The sequence below is a fragment of the Microcebus murinus genome, chromosome 23 (assembly GCF_040939455.1).
Source record: "Microcebus murinus isolate Inina chromosome 23, M.murinus_Inina_mat1.0, whole genome shotgun sequence".
NCBI lineage: Eukaryota > Metazoa > Chordata > Mammalia > Primates > Cheirogaleidae > Microcebus > Microcebus murinus.
The window spans coordinates 22,769,723-22,784,101 of NC_134126.1; the positions used below are offsets into that span (position 1 = coordinate 22,769,723).

At 40.4% G+C, this 14,379-nt stretch overlaps 1 protein-coding gene across 1 annotated transcript in view; it reads right to left on the reverse strand.

Moving 5' to 3' along the window:
• FLVCR1 (FLVCR choline and heme transporter 1) overlaps positions 1 to 13,944 on the reverse strand; it is a 33,696-nt gene extending 19,752 nt beyond the window's left edge. Inside the window, exons 1-3 of the mRNA XM_012781641.3 lie at positions 13,159 to 13,944; positions 8,332 to 8,476; positions 1,824 to 1,964 (exon numbers count right to left, since the gene is read on the reverse strand). Of these exons, the coding sequence (XP_012637095.3) occupies positions 1,824 to 1,964; positions 8,332 to 8,476; positions 13,159 to 13,896 (1,024 nt within the window). The 5' untranslated portion in view covers positions 13,897 to 13,944. The remainder of the gene's footprint in view (positions 1 to 1,823; positions 1,965 to 8,331; positions 8,477 to 13,158) is intronic.
• Positions 13,945 to 14,379: the final 435 nt, after the last annotated feature.

The following is a 14,379-nucleotide window of genomic DNA, read 5'->3' on the forward strand; positions in this document are numbered from 1 at the left end:
TTTTCAGTGTGTCATTTACCAGTTCATGAAGTGACATGGAATACCATGTGACAATTGTGAAAATATAATGTATTTCTTGGACAGTTGACAAAGAAAATTGAAAAACTATTGCCATTCCCTTTCATTATATAGATTGATCAATTTAACACCTACATTTACTAGAGATATGATAATACAATTCTGTCCTAATATTATTATTATTTACATTTGAGATATACTGACCATAAATCATATCCCCATATATAAAACTGTACGTGGCAACCAACCAGGCAGTGAATTGTGTTTTGTTTTGTTTTGTTTTTGAGACAGGGTCTCGCTCTGTTGTCCAGAGTAGACTGCAGTGGCATCATCATAGCTCACTGCTCACCCCAAACTCCTGGGCTCAAGCGATCCTCCTGCCTCAGCCTCCCAAGTAGCTGGGACTACAGGTGTCAGCCACCATGCCAGCCTAATTTTTTTTCTAATTTTTTGTAGAGATGGAATCTTACTATGTTGCTGAGACTAGTCTCAAACACCAGGCCTTAAGTGATCCTCCTGCCTCTGCCTCCCAAAGTGCTAGTAATTGCAGGCATGAGTCACCGTGCTTGGCTCAAGCAGTGGATTATTTATTGAGCGCCTACAATGTTTTATACTATAGCCAACAAATGTTCAAAGCATAACAGAATCCCTGCTTCAGAGATGTTACCCATATGTTAAAGGCTTACTAGGCAATTCATAAGGCAAAGTTAATTAAAAAATACCTAAACAGGCCGGGCGCTGTGGCTCACGCCTGTAATCCTAGCTCTTGGGAGGCCGAGGCGGGCGGATTGCTCAAGGTCAGGAGTTCAAAACCAGCCTGAGCAAGAGTGAGACCCCGTCTCTACTATAAATAGAAAGAAATTAATTGGCCAACTGATATATATATATAAAATTAGCCGGGCATGGTGGCGCATGCCTGTAGTCCCAGCTACTCGGGAGGCTGAGGCAGGAGGATCGCTTGAGCCCAGGAGTTTGAGGTTGCTGTGAGCTAGGCTGACGCCACGGCACTCACTCTAACCTGGACAACAAAGTGAGACTCTGTCTCAAAAAAAAAAAATAAAAAAAAAAAAAAAAAAAAAAAAAAAAAAAAAAAAACCTAAACAGAGAATAAAAACAGCTGGTTTCAGGAATCATATGACTAGGTTTAAACTCTGGTCTCTCCTTGCATGTATTGTATGAATTTAAGTAAGCTTCTAAACCTGGCTGAGACTTAAGTTTATTATTTTTCTCTCTCTTTAAGTATTTCCAACACATAAGATAGTATAGAGAATAATATAACAAATACCCTTACTTATCACTCGGATTTGTTAAACATTTATATTTTGCCATCTTTGCTTCAGATTCATTTTTTACACTTTTCCCAATCCTATTCTCTCTCTTCCTCCTCAAAGAAGGGAATCCAGGTTGCAATCCCCATGAGAATCTGACGACCTAACGCCTCATGATCTGAGGTGGAACCCGGGCAGCCACACCACCTGCCTCCCGATCGAAAACCCGTCTTCCTCAAAACCCATCCCTGGTGTCAAAAAGGTTGGGGACTCCTGCTCTATGAGAACTCAAAAAAGAAGATAGATAGCACTCATCTGTTTGAGAACTACTTTCTTTTTTTATTTTAAAAGCAAGTAAGAGGCATCCTGAATTTTTTGCTTTTAGTTCAAAATTTAAGTTCACGACTATGCTATAATTATTTGTATAAAGTTAACAACCAATCTCATTAAAGTTCAAACCACTGGGTTAAATGAAATGAATCCACAGTGCTCCAAGATTTGTACAGACATCAAAGAAAATACAACAAGACCACTTACCATAACTGATCAACAGAAGGACAAAAGGAATGTTTTTAAACAGGTTTCTGATTGATTTCTTATAGGAGTACTCTTCGGGGGGGCTGTCTCGAAGAACTGCTTGAGCCTGACTTGGTGGATACTGAGGTTTTTCTTTGAAAGCTGAGAATATACATGAAAAGGATTAGATATAATTAAGATATATGTGATATTTTGTTAAATATATGTAATTAATTATATGTATCCTTTTAGTGAGCAGACAAATTTCAGTTTAAGTTTAAAAAGGTACTGAGAGTCTTTTATGATGAGGTTTTTTTATTTTCACGGATTTCTAAGTGAAGAATGGTTTGGTAGTATCATCTCAGGCCTCTGAAACCGACGAAGACTCAAGAGATTTGGCCAACTCACAGAACTGAATTTGCAAAACTATCAATAATATGCCACAACCTCGCCCACTGATTATTCCATTTTTACTTAAGCAAAATTAACTTTTACCATATCAAATAATCAACAATTCTATTTTAAAATTCAGTTCAATTTATAATTAGAGGTAAACATCAGATATGAACAAACCAATATATTTTGGACCTTCCAAAGGACGGTCTTGGGTTAATAATTATTTTGAAATCTGAAATTTGATATAAAGTTTATCATCGGATCCAATTACACCTGGGGACTGAAAAGGTCCAGGTGGATGCACTGAAGCAGAGCTAGGACTTTCTTGCTGACTCACTAGAGCTGCATATGGAAAGAGTAGGGGTAGAGCTAAGAGACATAAAAGTGTAATATCTGGTGTCTGATACTATAAGTTTTAGCAGTGTCCATTTCTAGTTAAGAGATGTCACAGCCTTCTCAGCCAGACATCTAGAGAGTACTATTTTGCTGGGCAGAAAAGGATCAACCAACTTCCTGCAAAAGATGGTTTGGGAGAGATTTCTACAGGGTTAGGCTAATCAGAAGTCAAGACTAATTTATAGAAAGAATGAACTTCTAAAATCTGGTATGTCAGAAACTAAAATCTAGTTTTTGTATTGACTCAAAATTTTTAACTACTGACTCAAATATTTTAACCACAAGAGAAGGAAAATACTGTATTTCATTGAATCTAAGTTACTCTGATGTTTATACTCAAATGATGCTGCCAGGGATCAGTAAAAAGTTTTCACATAACCATGTCTCTGTTACCATAAATGTTAGATGTCATTATTAAAAGCATGTTGATTGCAGAGATTTCATTTTAAAAAGTAAACCTTAGAATTGATGAAATGGGGTAAATTTAAAAAGAAGATAAATGGATTTTTAAAAAAGGAATATTTTCTGGAAGATTAGAATTTCTTCATCTTTTTCTCTTTTCCTTTCGTTCTTTTTTTGATATTGGCTATTTCTTTATTCTAGCAAGGAAGGCCTGCTTTGTAATTTGAAAGTGGGTTAGATCTGATGAACCTGTCTGTCAACTGGAATCAACTGGAAATTTAAAAATAATACAGGTTTTGAGACTCTACCCAAGATTCAATGAATCAGAAACTCCAGGATGGAACCTGGGAATTTATATTAAAATAAGTAAAACTCCTCAAATGTTATCAAAAGCCAGGCAAGTTTGAGAACAACTGGGAAAAAAAAGAAATGACCCTTACAACTCCCATGAAATACTATAATTCTTTAATTCTCCTGTTTGCTGCTAAAAATAAAATATTAAAGTTCTTCGCTGACCAAAACATCAAACTAAAACATGTATTTTTTTTTTCTTAAGACAAAGTCTTGCTCTGCCTCCCTCGCTAGAGTGCAATGGCATCATCATAGCTCACTGCAACCTCAACCTGCTGGGCTCAAGCGATCCTCCTGCATCAGCCTCTGGAGTAGCTGGGACTACAGGTGCACACCACCACGCCCAGCTAATTCTTCTATTTTTCGTAGAGACAGTGTCTTGCACTTGCTCATGCTGGTCTCAAACTCCTGACCTCAAGCAATCCTCTCCTGGCTTGGGCCTCCCAAAGTGCTAAGATTACAAGCACCCAGCCACATACTTTTATTTTTATAGATCTCACAACTAATTCAAGAGGAGATATAAGTCGTAAGTATTTACTTTTTAATATCCTTACATTAGAGGACTGGTAGACATAAAACATTTAAATTGTTGCAATTCTTCCTCTTCCTTTCACCCTACATGTTCTTTGCACTGTTAGGATGTCTGCTGTCCTTTCCTGAAAGCCTCTTTGTATCCTAGTTAGACAGGAGAGATCTCTTTTTATTAACAGTGGTAATACATAACTCACACAGTTGTAAAACAAAGTTTCAGAATGTAAAAACTATGCTTACAGGTCATGGGTATTTATGACTCTTACCTCTCTACTTAGGTTTTTATTTACTATGGTAAAATAAGTCTAAATGGCCTAAACCTGAACTCAAATGCAAAAAAAAATGAAAACAATTCTTGCCAGTATTTAACTCTACTACATTTATTTTCTGAATACAAGCGTTATCTTTTAGTTCCAGACAGTCAGTCTTTTGGCAAAAATCGAGCCCTTATCTACCATCTACATGCTGTCGTAAGGTCAAGCTTAAGTCTATACAAAGAAAAAGAAGAACAAAAAGCCATTGGATTATGCCCTTGTTTATCCTGAAATGCTACTTTGAAACGATGAAACATGGCTTTTTCTTCCTCCTTTGAAACTGAAAAATAAAGCTACCACTGTCTTCTCTTCTCCCCACCAAAAACTTGCACCAATAAAATAACTATCAGTTATTCTCCACCCCTGGCATTAGGCATATAAAGTAGCCACCGCGTTCTAGAACACCACATTCAAACTTTTCCTCCCATGATGAATAAGCAGTAAATCTATCACTGCTGTTTAGGGCCACTCGTACTTTTCAAAATCAAGTTATAACGTTATCTTTTGATTTCATTAGTTGTCCTTGCGTCATTCAAGCAAATATTACACATATTGCCTTACTGTAAGAAAAATAAAAGTTTGAATCCTGGCTGTGCCCCAACTCACCGTATGACTTTGAGGAAGTCAATTCCTGTCCCTCCACTTTAGCTTTCTCATGGAAGTAACAATAACAAGCTGTTATGAGGATTAAATGATATGATATATGTAAAAGGATTTTGTAATTATTGTGACACGGAATATGTGGTCTTTTTAAAGAAATATTTATTTTAAATAATCAGAAACTTTGCCTCAGGAGTGTGAATTCTTACAGACTAAGTAAAAAATATTTTTCTGGAAAGTTTACAGCCTATAGTTGTCTTAAATTTTTAAGAATCAAAAGTAAAATTATACATACATGTTACACAGTCACGTGCTTAAGTACATGAATATTAAATAATTTTATTGTGATTACTTTCAGTTTATGTCATCCACTCATCTTAGTAAATCAGGAAAGGATTTTAATTGACAAACTTGAGTTAAACGACATTTTGCTGTTCTGCGCAAAAACAGCTTTTAAATATACCGCATTAACCCTTATGGAAGAGGAATTTGAATTGGAACAAAAGGAAGGCTGAGTAAAAATTAAAATGATATGTACTTATATATAACATTTTATATATGGAGTTAGATTGCCTAGACTTAAATCTGACCTTCAATGTTTACTAACTGTGACCTTGGGCAAATTAGATTTACTCAAGTTCTGTGCCCCAGTTTCCTCATCTATAAAATGGGAATAATAATAATAATGGAAACATCCTCATAGGGTTATAAAGATTAAATGAGATACAGTATGTAACATGCCCTTAAACATGTTTGGCACATATCAACCAACCAAATGTTAGAGGCCATAATAGAGTTCCCCCAATAGGAATGGGGACTGGTGTGAAATTCAGTGGAGTTTGGGTAAATTCCTAGAAATCCCAGACAGATTACCCTCACATGAAAACTACATGAAGGAAGGGAATAGGGTTACATAGCATGACCCTTCAAGACAGTATTTTAGGAAGATTGACTATCAATTTAGTACATGTTATATTCCTGAAAAATTCAACGAAACTAAATTGTAAGCATTTGGTTGGACTTGCAAAGTAATTATTAGTAGAATTTAGAGGGAAGTAAGATCATCTCTTAGTAATTAATTAACTTTAAGTATTTTTTAAATAATCCAAATTTTCCTGAATAACAAATACTTGGGTATGAGGGAAACAAGTAGATTTTCCATTTAAATGTGACAATTTCCAGCTTAAGACTTTCATATTGTAAAGTTTTTGGCAGCGAGAGGAAAAGACGGACAAAGTAGGGCCAAACAATGTGGCTTTACTGAGCGCTCCTGGGTGAGGTTCGAGGGTCCCAAAGGCTCCGGCCCGAGAAGCTGCACCCGTTTGGAGGGGGTTAGGGATTTTATACTGTTTGAGGCAGACCGGGAACTTTTGGCGGGAAGAGCTGGGGATTTTCCACTGTGACTTTTGGTGGTTACTGAGAAATAGGAGGGGCTGGCGGTATTTGTGGAATCCCGGAACCGAAACTTGGGTATGGACTCCAGGGACTGAAACTTTCTCATCCTCATGGGCATCTGGGAGTGGTCATTCTTTAGCTTAGCTGGGCCTAGCAGTTATTTTTGTGGGTCTTGTGGGCTTCTACTTTTCCCTTGTGGGAGGGGAGGGGGTGCCCGCCACCAGCTTTACACATATCACAGCTATATATTATCTTGCTTTTATACTATGCTTGGTATTATAAGATTAAAATTATAAACCACTAAACAAAACTTGACAGAGTCCTTTTTCATTCCAATTTTTTCCCATTTCCCCATCTCTATTTCTACTCTCTACCCATAAGCCATGAGTGCATAAATAATTAAGTATACAAATAGCCCTCTCTTTTAATTTCTCAAACAACACAGAGTGATATGCCAATGGTCACACCTATTATTATTGTTCTTTGTCTCTCTCCTTTGACAAATAAAAATCTTATATTTGTAGCAATTTAAACATACATGCACATATGTTATATATATATAATTTCATATCTACAGCTATCTTATATGTAATCTATAATTCTCACTTCTTCTAAAGAGACAAGCAATTGAAGATTAAAAAAAAAATGAAAACCAGAATTTATGTGAAGAAAAATAAGCAATCAAAGACCAAAGAGGATTTTGTATTTTAAAAATCCCTATTGCCAATGGAAGGGCCATTTATACAAAAAGTATATAAACACTATTTCCTATTTCATCTAGGAAATCAAATATGGCTACCAGAAAAGCATATTGAAGGTGTTTTTGTTTTTTAACAATATAGATTTCTTTCAAAACTTTGTTAAACTAAACTAAAATAGTACATGGGTCATTTGTTCTTTTTTAGTAGTCTGGACATAGCAAATATGCCACTCCCTGACTAACTGAAAACAAAAACCAACCATAAGAAGATCAGACATGTCAGAATACTTCATATGCTACCAAGAGAACATTTTTTTTATTATCTTAAGGGAAATTAAGTATGTGGGCTGAGCTTCTTCTACCAAGGCTGTCTCTACTGAAACACTCTAGAGTCTTCAGCATACATTTCTTTGAAAACTGAGGATTTCATATCTGGAGATCATAAAATAGGAATTTTTCATTACTACTATAGCCATAGTCAAAATATACAAAAATTTAAAACTCCAGCTATAATACAATTTAATTATAAGTTTTAATGATGAAAAGACAGCTTTTCAACTTTTTTAGTTCCTTTCCTCTTCAAATCAATTTACATATATTGAGTGTCTAAAGGGCAATATTGCAGTTATGTTAGCAGCTATATTACTTAAATAAACCCTACTTATCCGTTTCCCTGAAATCAAAACTATTTTCCATTAAAAATAAACTTAAAAAAGCAGGCCTTCCCAAAGCTTCTTCCAAACTGGTGACGGCTGCTTGCAGCTGATTTTGACTGACTGCTTCAAGAGACAGAGGACTCGGTGACGAGGGTGGCAGCCGTGCTTTGCTGGAATGGCCTAACAAGCAGATAGTTGCCACAGTTTGAAATTCTGCTGAACAGCTGGCTGCTGCCCGGGATCATTCACTGGCCAATATTTTCAGATCCAGGTCAGGTGCGATGGCTCACGCCTGTAATTCTAGCACTCTGGGAGGCAGATTGCTCGAGGTCAGGAGTTCGAAACCAGCCTGAGCAAAAGCGAGACCCTGTCTCTACTATAAATGGAAAGAAATTAATTGGCCAACTAATATATATAGAAAAAATTAGCCGGGCATGGTGGTGCATGCCTGTAGTCCCAGCCACTGGGGAGGCTGAGGCAGCAGGATTGCTTGAGCCCAGGAGTTTGAGGTTGCTGTGAGCTAGGCTGACGCCACGGCACTCACTCTAGCCTGGGCAACAAAGCGAGACTCTGTCTCAAAAAATAAAATAAAATAAAAAATATTTTCAGATCCAGTGGATCATAACACATCGCTAGGGTTATAGCATTCATTACCTGACCAAAACAGTGCATGGCAAGAACGAAACAAGCAAATGGCATTTGAGATACTATCAATACAAAATTTCAGGGTTACTTTCAAATTTTTGTCATGCATTTATCTTAAGCTATAGGGAAAATAATTCACTTACCAATTATGGTCAAAATAAATAAAAGTGTGGCAACAGCTGATGTTCCATAAAACATGGTGCTGATATTACAAGCCAGGATGTTGGTGTCATTCTGTGTGTTGGGCACTAAAACAGGTGGTAGCAAAAAGCCGATCGCAGTGCCAAGCTGTAAAATAAATAATACTGTTAACAGCTATTCTCATTAGAGAAAAAAGTAAGTACTGGCAGTGAATAGAACGTAAAGAGGACAGGTAGTGTTTATGTTTTCATGTATTTGTTACTACTATACTGTTAAAGAGAAATTGCTGATCAATGTCTTTCCTATTTAAAAAACATTTACTGAGATCCTACTATCTGAATAATGCTGCTATAAAGTTGGGTAAGATGCATTCCTTGACTTTGAGATGCTCACCATCAAAAAGGGGAATAAGAGTATGCAAACTAGGGCTAAGAGAAAACAACCTGTAGAATGTGAGAAAATATTTGTAAGTCATATATGTCATAAAAGTCTAGTATCTAGGACATATAAAGAACTCTTACAACTCAACAACAAAAAGACAAACAACCCAATTAAAAAATGGGCAAAGGACTTGAACAGACATTTCTCTAAGTATATACAAACGGCCAATAAGCATATAAAAATGCTCAACATCTTTAGTTATTAGAGAAATGCAAATCAAAACCACAATGAGATACCACTTCATACCCAGTAGGATGCCTATAATAATAACAATAATAATAGCAGCTCTACTGCAATATCCAAAAGGTAGAAATGATCCAAACATCAACAGGTGAATGAATAAATAAAATATGGTATAAACATACAATGAAATATTACTCAGGTATAACTAGGAATGAAGTACTGATATAGTGCTACAACATGGATGAACTTAGAAAACATGCTAAGTGAAAGAGCCAGATATAAAAGGTCACATCTTGTATGATTCTATTTATATGAAACATCCAGAATAAGTAAATACATAGAGAAGACTTGCCAGGGGCTAGAGAGTGAAACTCCCTAGTGTGTATTGGGTCTTAACTTTAGGGGTGGATGAAAATGTTTTGGAACTAGATGGATGTGATAGTTGCACGACTTGTAATGTGCTAAATGGCACTGAATTGTTCACATTAAAATGGCTAATGTTATGTAAATTTCACCTCAATTTAAAAAATAAGGCTAAACATAATAATCACAAAACAAATAAAATCAAAATATTAATGAAGGAGGTTCAACGGAGGGAAATACGATTTTGGGGGAGGGTGGAGGTGAAAAGGAAGGGCCCAAGAAAGGTTTCAAAGAAGCTGAGACAGAGATAGTAACATTTATCAAATATTTTATTTGCTCTCTTACAAAAAGCTGGGTAGAGAGAACATATACAGAACTCTTACAACTCAACAACAAAAAGACAAACAACCCAATTTAAAAATGAGCAAAGGAGTCGAACAGACATTTCTCTAAGGATATACAACAGGTAATTACAAGTGAGGGTGGAAATACAGAACTGTGATAGAGAAGTAGAGAGTGTCAAGACTGGGGAGACCATGTAATTTATTAACCAAACCAGAATAATGTTCAGTGTGAAAGGGATTTCATTAGCATTAATAATTATGCCAGACAACAGGTCCTAGGCAAACTGGGACATATGGTCACCCTAACTAAGAGAGCACTTTGGAAGGGCACCTTGTATAGACTTGCGATTCAGGAAAAGTTCATGGAGAAGCAAACATCTGAGTAAGAAATTGGAGTTAGCTAAGAGAAGGACAAATGCTCCAAATCAAAGGGACATTACGTACAAGACCAGGAAGGAGAGAGCATGACCTTGTCAGAAACTAAGTTTGGCACAGAGCAGAGAAAGAGCATGCATGGGGATGGGGACTGTGGAGAGAGGTGAGTCAAAAGAGCTGGCAGGAGGCAGATCTGGAAGGTCTCACATGTGACCTCAGAGAGTTTTTGAGTCTCATCCTAAGGACAAAGAAAGCTATTGCAGGGGGTAAGTTAGTGCCCAGAACAGATCTGCACACTATAAAGATCATACCAGATGAATGGAGAACAGAGGGAAGACAGCAAAAGCTGCAGATAGGAGATAAGTTAGCAAGCTCTAGGCCAGAGCTGCAGGGGTGGCCCAAGCTAAAGATAGTGGCAGTGGAGGCGAAGGGAAATGAGTCAGGAGACAATGAACTAGGCAGATTTTGAGTGGTGGGGTCCTATGAGATATCCAAGTAGAATATCCAGCTGCCAGTATATTAGTCCGAAGCTCATTCATTTATTCAACACATTTTTATAGAGAGCCTAAAATATGCCAGGCGCTGTAATAAATGCTGGTGATACAGTTGTATACATTCAGACCACATGCCTAGTTTCATAAAACTTACAATCTAATGGTAGGGATGGGAGATGAGTAATAGATAGAAATTAACATAGAAACATATAAATATGTAAACAATAAACATGAGGCAGGGATAAGTGCTATATGGAGAATTACAGAATAATAGTGACAGAGTGACAGGCAACTCTAAATGGAATCAAGAAATGCCACTGAATGAGATTTAAAATGAATTTAAACTGAGAGGTAAGTTACGAAGAGGATGTAATCCTGTGGTTTCAGGAAGAAGAACATTCCAGGCAGAGGGAATGCTTCTGCAAATGCCCTTAAGCAAGTACAAACTTAACTGTTGTTTGAGGAACCAAAGAAGACACACTAGTAAAGTTTTATATTATAATTCAGAGTAAAGAGTTTATATTTTAAGTACTATAGGACATCACTGGCAAGTTCAAAAAGCAGGGCAATGACATGATTCCATCTGTTTTAAAACGTTCTCTCCGGTTAGAGACCTGGCAGTACAGATGGGTAATCAAAAGCTAGGATTCAGGAACCAGATAGACTTGAGTGTGAATGTTGCCACCAACTAGCTGTGGCCTTTGGAAAATAATTTCATCCCTTCAAGTCTCAGTTTCCATATACACACAATGGGAAGACCGATAGTTCCCACCTGACAGTATTAAATTGAATGGCACAATGCATGCAAAGCACTTGGCATGCCTCCAGGCTCTTAGTGAGTGCTCGATAAAGCTGAATATTACTGTGAATAATCACTTCATAGCCTAAGCTGAAAACGCATACTTGGGAGTCATGAGCAACTAACTGTACAGCTACTGGAGCCAACGAAGGGTGAGAACACTCGAGCAGAATGTAGGAAGAAGGCCCAGAGGTGTGCAGTTTGAGGAAAGTTTGTCTATGAGTAAATGTTTCCATTTATTATTCATAAAATAGTTTATCCATAGATATGTTGTTGATAATATTTTTGTCATGCTCGATGAAGTATTAATCTTGAATATAATTTTGTAAAGGTACAAATAAGAAAACAGCTCTTATCCAAACATGCAGATGTAACCAACTAAAGTTATCAGCCATAAATTATTCTGGATACAAAACAACTATAGTTCAAACTACCCCTTCCTCTGTACTTTTAGATAAAGGAAATAAAGATAAAGCAATAAGCAAGTACAGTTAGTCCTTTTATGTATTTTAAATCAATCTGACTGTGATCTTGAGATTAGACCAGGTAGGAAAGTAACAATATTTTGTTACATAACTACATGTAGCAATATATGTATAGAGAGAACTGAAGATTTTAGTATACATATTTTTAACTAGATTCCCCTCCAGCTGAGGAGATATAACTTAAAGAAAGTATCACAGGACCCTTTATACAGAAATTAAATTACAGTAAAATAATCAGTCTGCAATTTAAAACATACACAAAACATTTTACCTAGAAATGCAACTGGAATGCTAATGGAATTTGAACCTATGGTATTAGGAAAGACTAGCTCATTCCTTAATGGAGACTTGGCAAAGTAAGCCACTCTTTTCCAATGGATTTCCTGATGTGTGATTTGTCTTGCACTGTTTTACTGTTAAAAGTTGGTAATTGGACTCGGTAACGCTGTGAAGTCCTTACCACCAGCAGAACATTTAGAATTCTTTTTTTGTTGTTTGGAGACAGGGTCTCACTCTGCTGCCTGGCTGTGGTGCAGTGGTGTCGGCCTAGCTCACAGCAACCTCCAACTCCTGGGCTCAAGCAATCCTCCTGCTTCAGCCTCCTGAGTGGCTGGGACTAGGGCACTGGCCACCACGCCTGGCTACTTTTTCTATTTTTTTGTAGAGATGGGCATCTTGTTATGTTGCCCAAGCTGGCAGCAGTAATTTATAAGTGCCCCTTAGGGACCAAGCGCTGTGCTGACTGCTAATATATAAAATTAAACAGAAGCTGTTCATAATCATCACTCAAAATGGAAACAATCTTCCACAAAGAATATACTGGTGACAAAAACTATACCTACTCGAGTCTTGTTCATTATTGCACTGACAAGTTTTCTATGATATCAGTTAGGCATATACAGACCAACACAGCTAATTATTTTATAGGTAATTTTCAAAGCAAGAGGAAAAGGTGGTCACTTGAAACTGTTCTGTTTTGTTTTGTTTTTTTCCTAGACAGTCTCGCTTTGTCGCCCTGTCGCCCCGGCTAGAGTGCAGTGGTGTCAGCCTAGCTCACAGCAACCTCAAACCCCTGGGCTCAAGCGATCCTCCCGCCTGGGCGTCTGAGAGCGTTAGGATTACAGGCACGAGCCACGGCACCCGGCCCTAAACTAGTTTTAAAAATTCTGTCCTTACAAAGAAATTTAAAATGTTCTTTAATCCAAGCCTGCCTCTTATTTTAGGACTACTCATCTCCTCTTTTTCATTTATAGACAGAGGCCTACTGAGGCTTCATCCATACAGGCCACGAGTGCCTATATGAATTTTTCTGGTCCCGACTCTCACCCATCGCGCCAGGCCTTACCTGATTGCCCAGCACGGCGGTGGCACAAGCCGTGGACACTTCTTTGGGCCCAAACCACACGGAGGCAATGCGGGAGGGCAAGCCCAGGATGAAGACCTGGGCCACGGAGCAGAGGCACTGGCCCAGCATGGTGACCCAGAAGAGATGCTGCCGCACGCTGCCGCACTTGATCCAGCTGCCCAGGCAGTTGAGGCCCGAGCCCAGCAGGGCGGTGAGCCGCAGGCCTCTGGTGTCCAGCAGCCAGGTGGCCGGGAAGATGAGGGGCACGTAGGCCAGCATGTACACCATGGACAGCCAGTCGATGTGCAGCAGGGAGACGCCGTAGAAGCCCTGGAAGACGTTGCTGATGATGCTGTACTGGATCCACTGGAAGGCGTTCACCAGCGAGTACAGGCTGAAGATCAGCAGCACCAGAAAGCGCCGCGCGGAGAGCGCAGTCCGGGGCAGCAGGGTGCTCTCGGCCCCCGGGGTCGCCTCTCCCGGGCCCGTGGGCAGCAGCCGGGCCTGGGTCTCCTCTTCCGGGGCCAGCGGGGTCTGCGGCCCGCCCAGGGCTCCCACGCCGGCCGCGGGGCTGTCCCGGGGGAACCCGTTCAGGGCCAGGCAGCCGGCTTTGGGGCCGTTCTGCGGCTCCGCGCTCTCCTGCCCTGCGGGCGCGCCCCTCGGCACCGGGAGGTACCCCTTCGCGAGCGGGTGCCCGGGCGCCACCGCCGCGCCCTCCTCATCGTCCGGCCGCGTCATGGCCCGGGGCCCCCGCGCCGAGGCCCCGCGGCGCGCCCGCAGTCCCACCCCGGCCCCGCGGCCCGCCGCCCCGTCCCCGCGGCGCGCGCCCAGAGCCGCAGCCCGCGCTGCCCGGGCGCACAGGTGGACGGGTCGCAGCCTCGCGCCGCCGCCGCGGGTCACTCCGAGTCGGGTCCCGCCCCGGAGCGGCGCGTCAGCGCGGTGACGGCCCCGGCCAGTGAGCGGGCGCCCTCGCCCGGCGCGGGAGCCAATCGTGCCGTCGCCGGGGGAAGGCCGGGAGGAAGGCGGGCGGGGAAGGCCACCTGGGCGCCTGTGTGCCGGGAGGGACGCCGAGCTCGGGTTGCTCCGCACCTGGGGGTGGGCGGGGGCGGCCTGGGCTGCTCGGGCTGGGAGGGGCGGCAGGAACCGAGCCGGGGAGACAAAGGCAGGCGGCTGCCTCGCCACCAAGAAGGGCTCCCCTGGGGCGCAGGCTTCTCGCCCCTG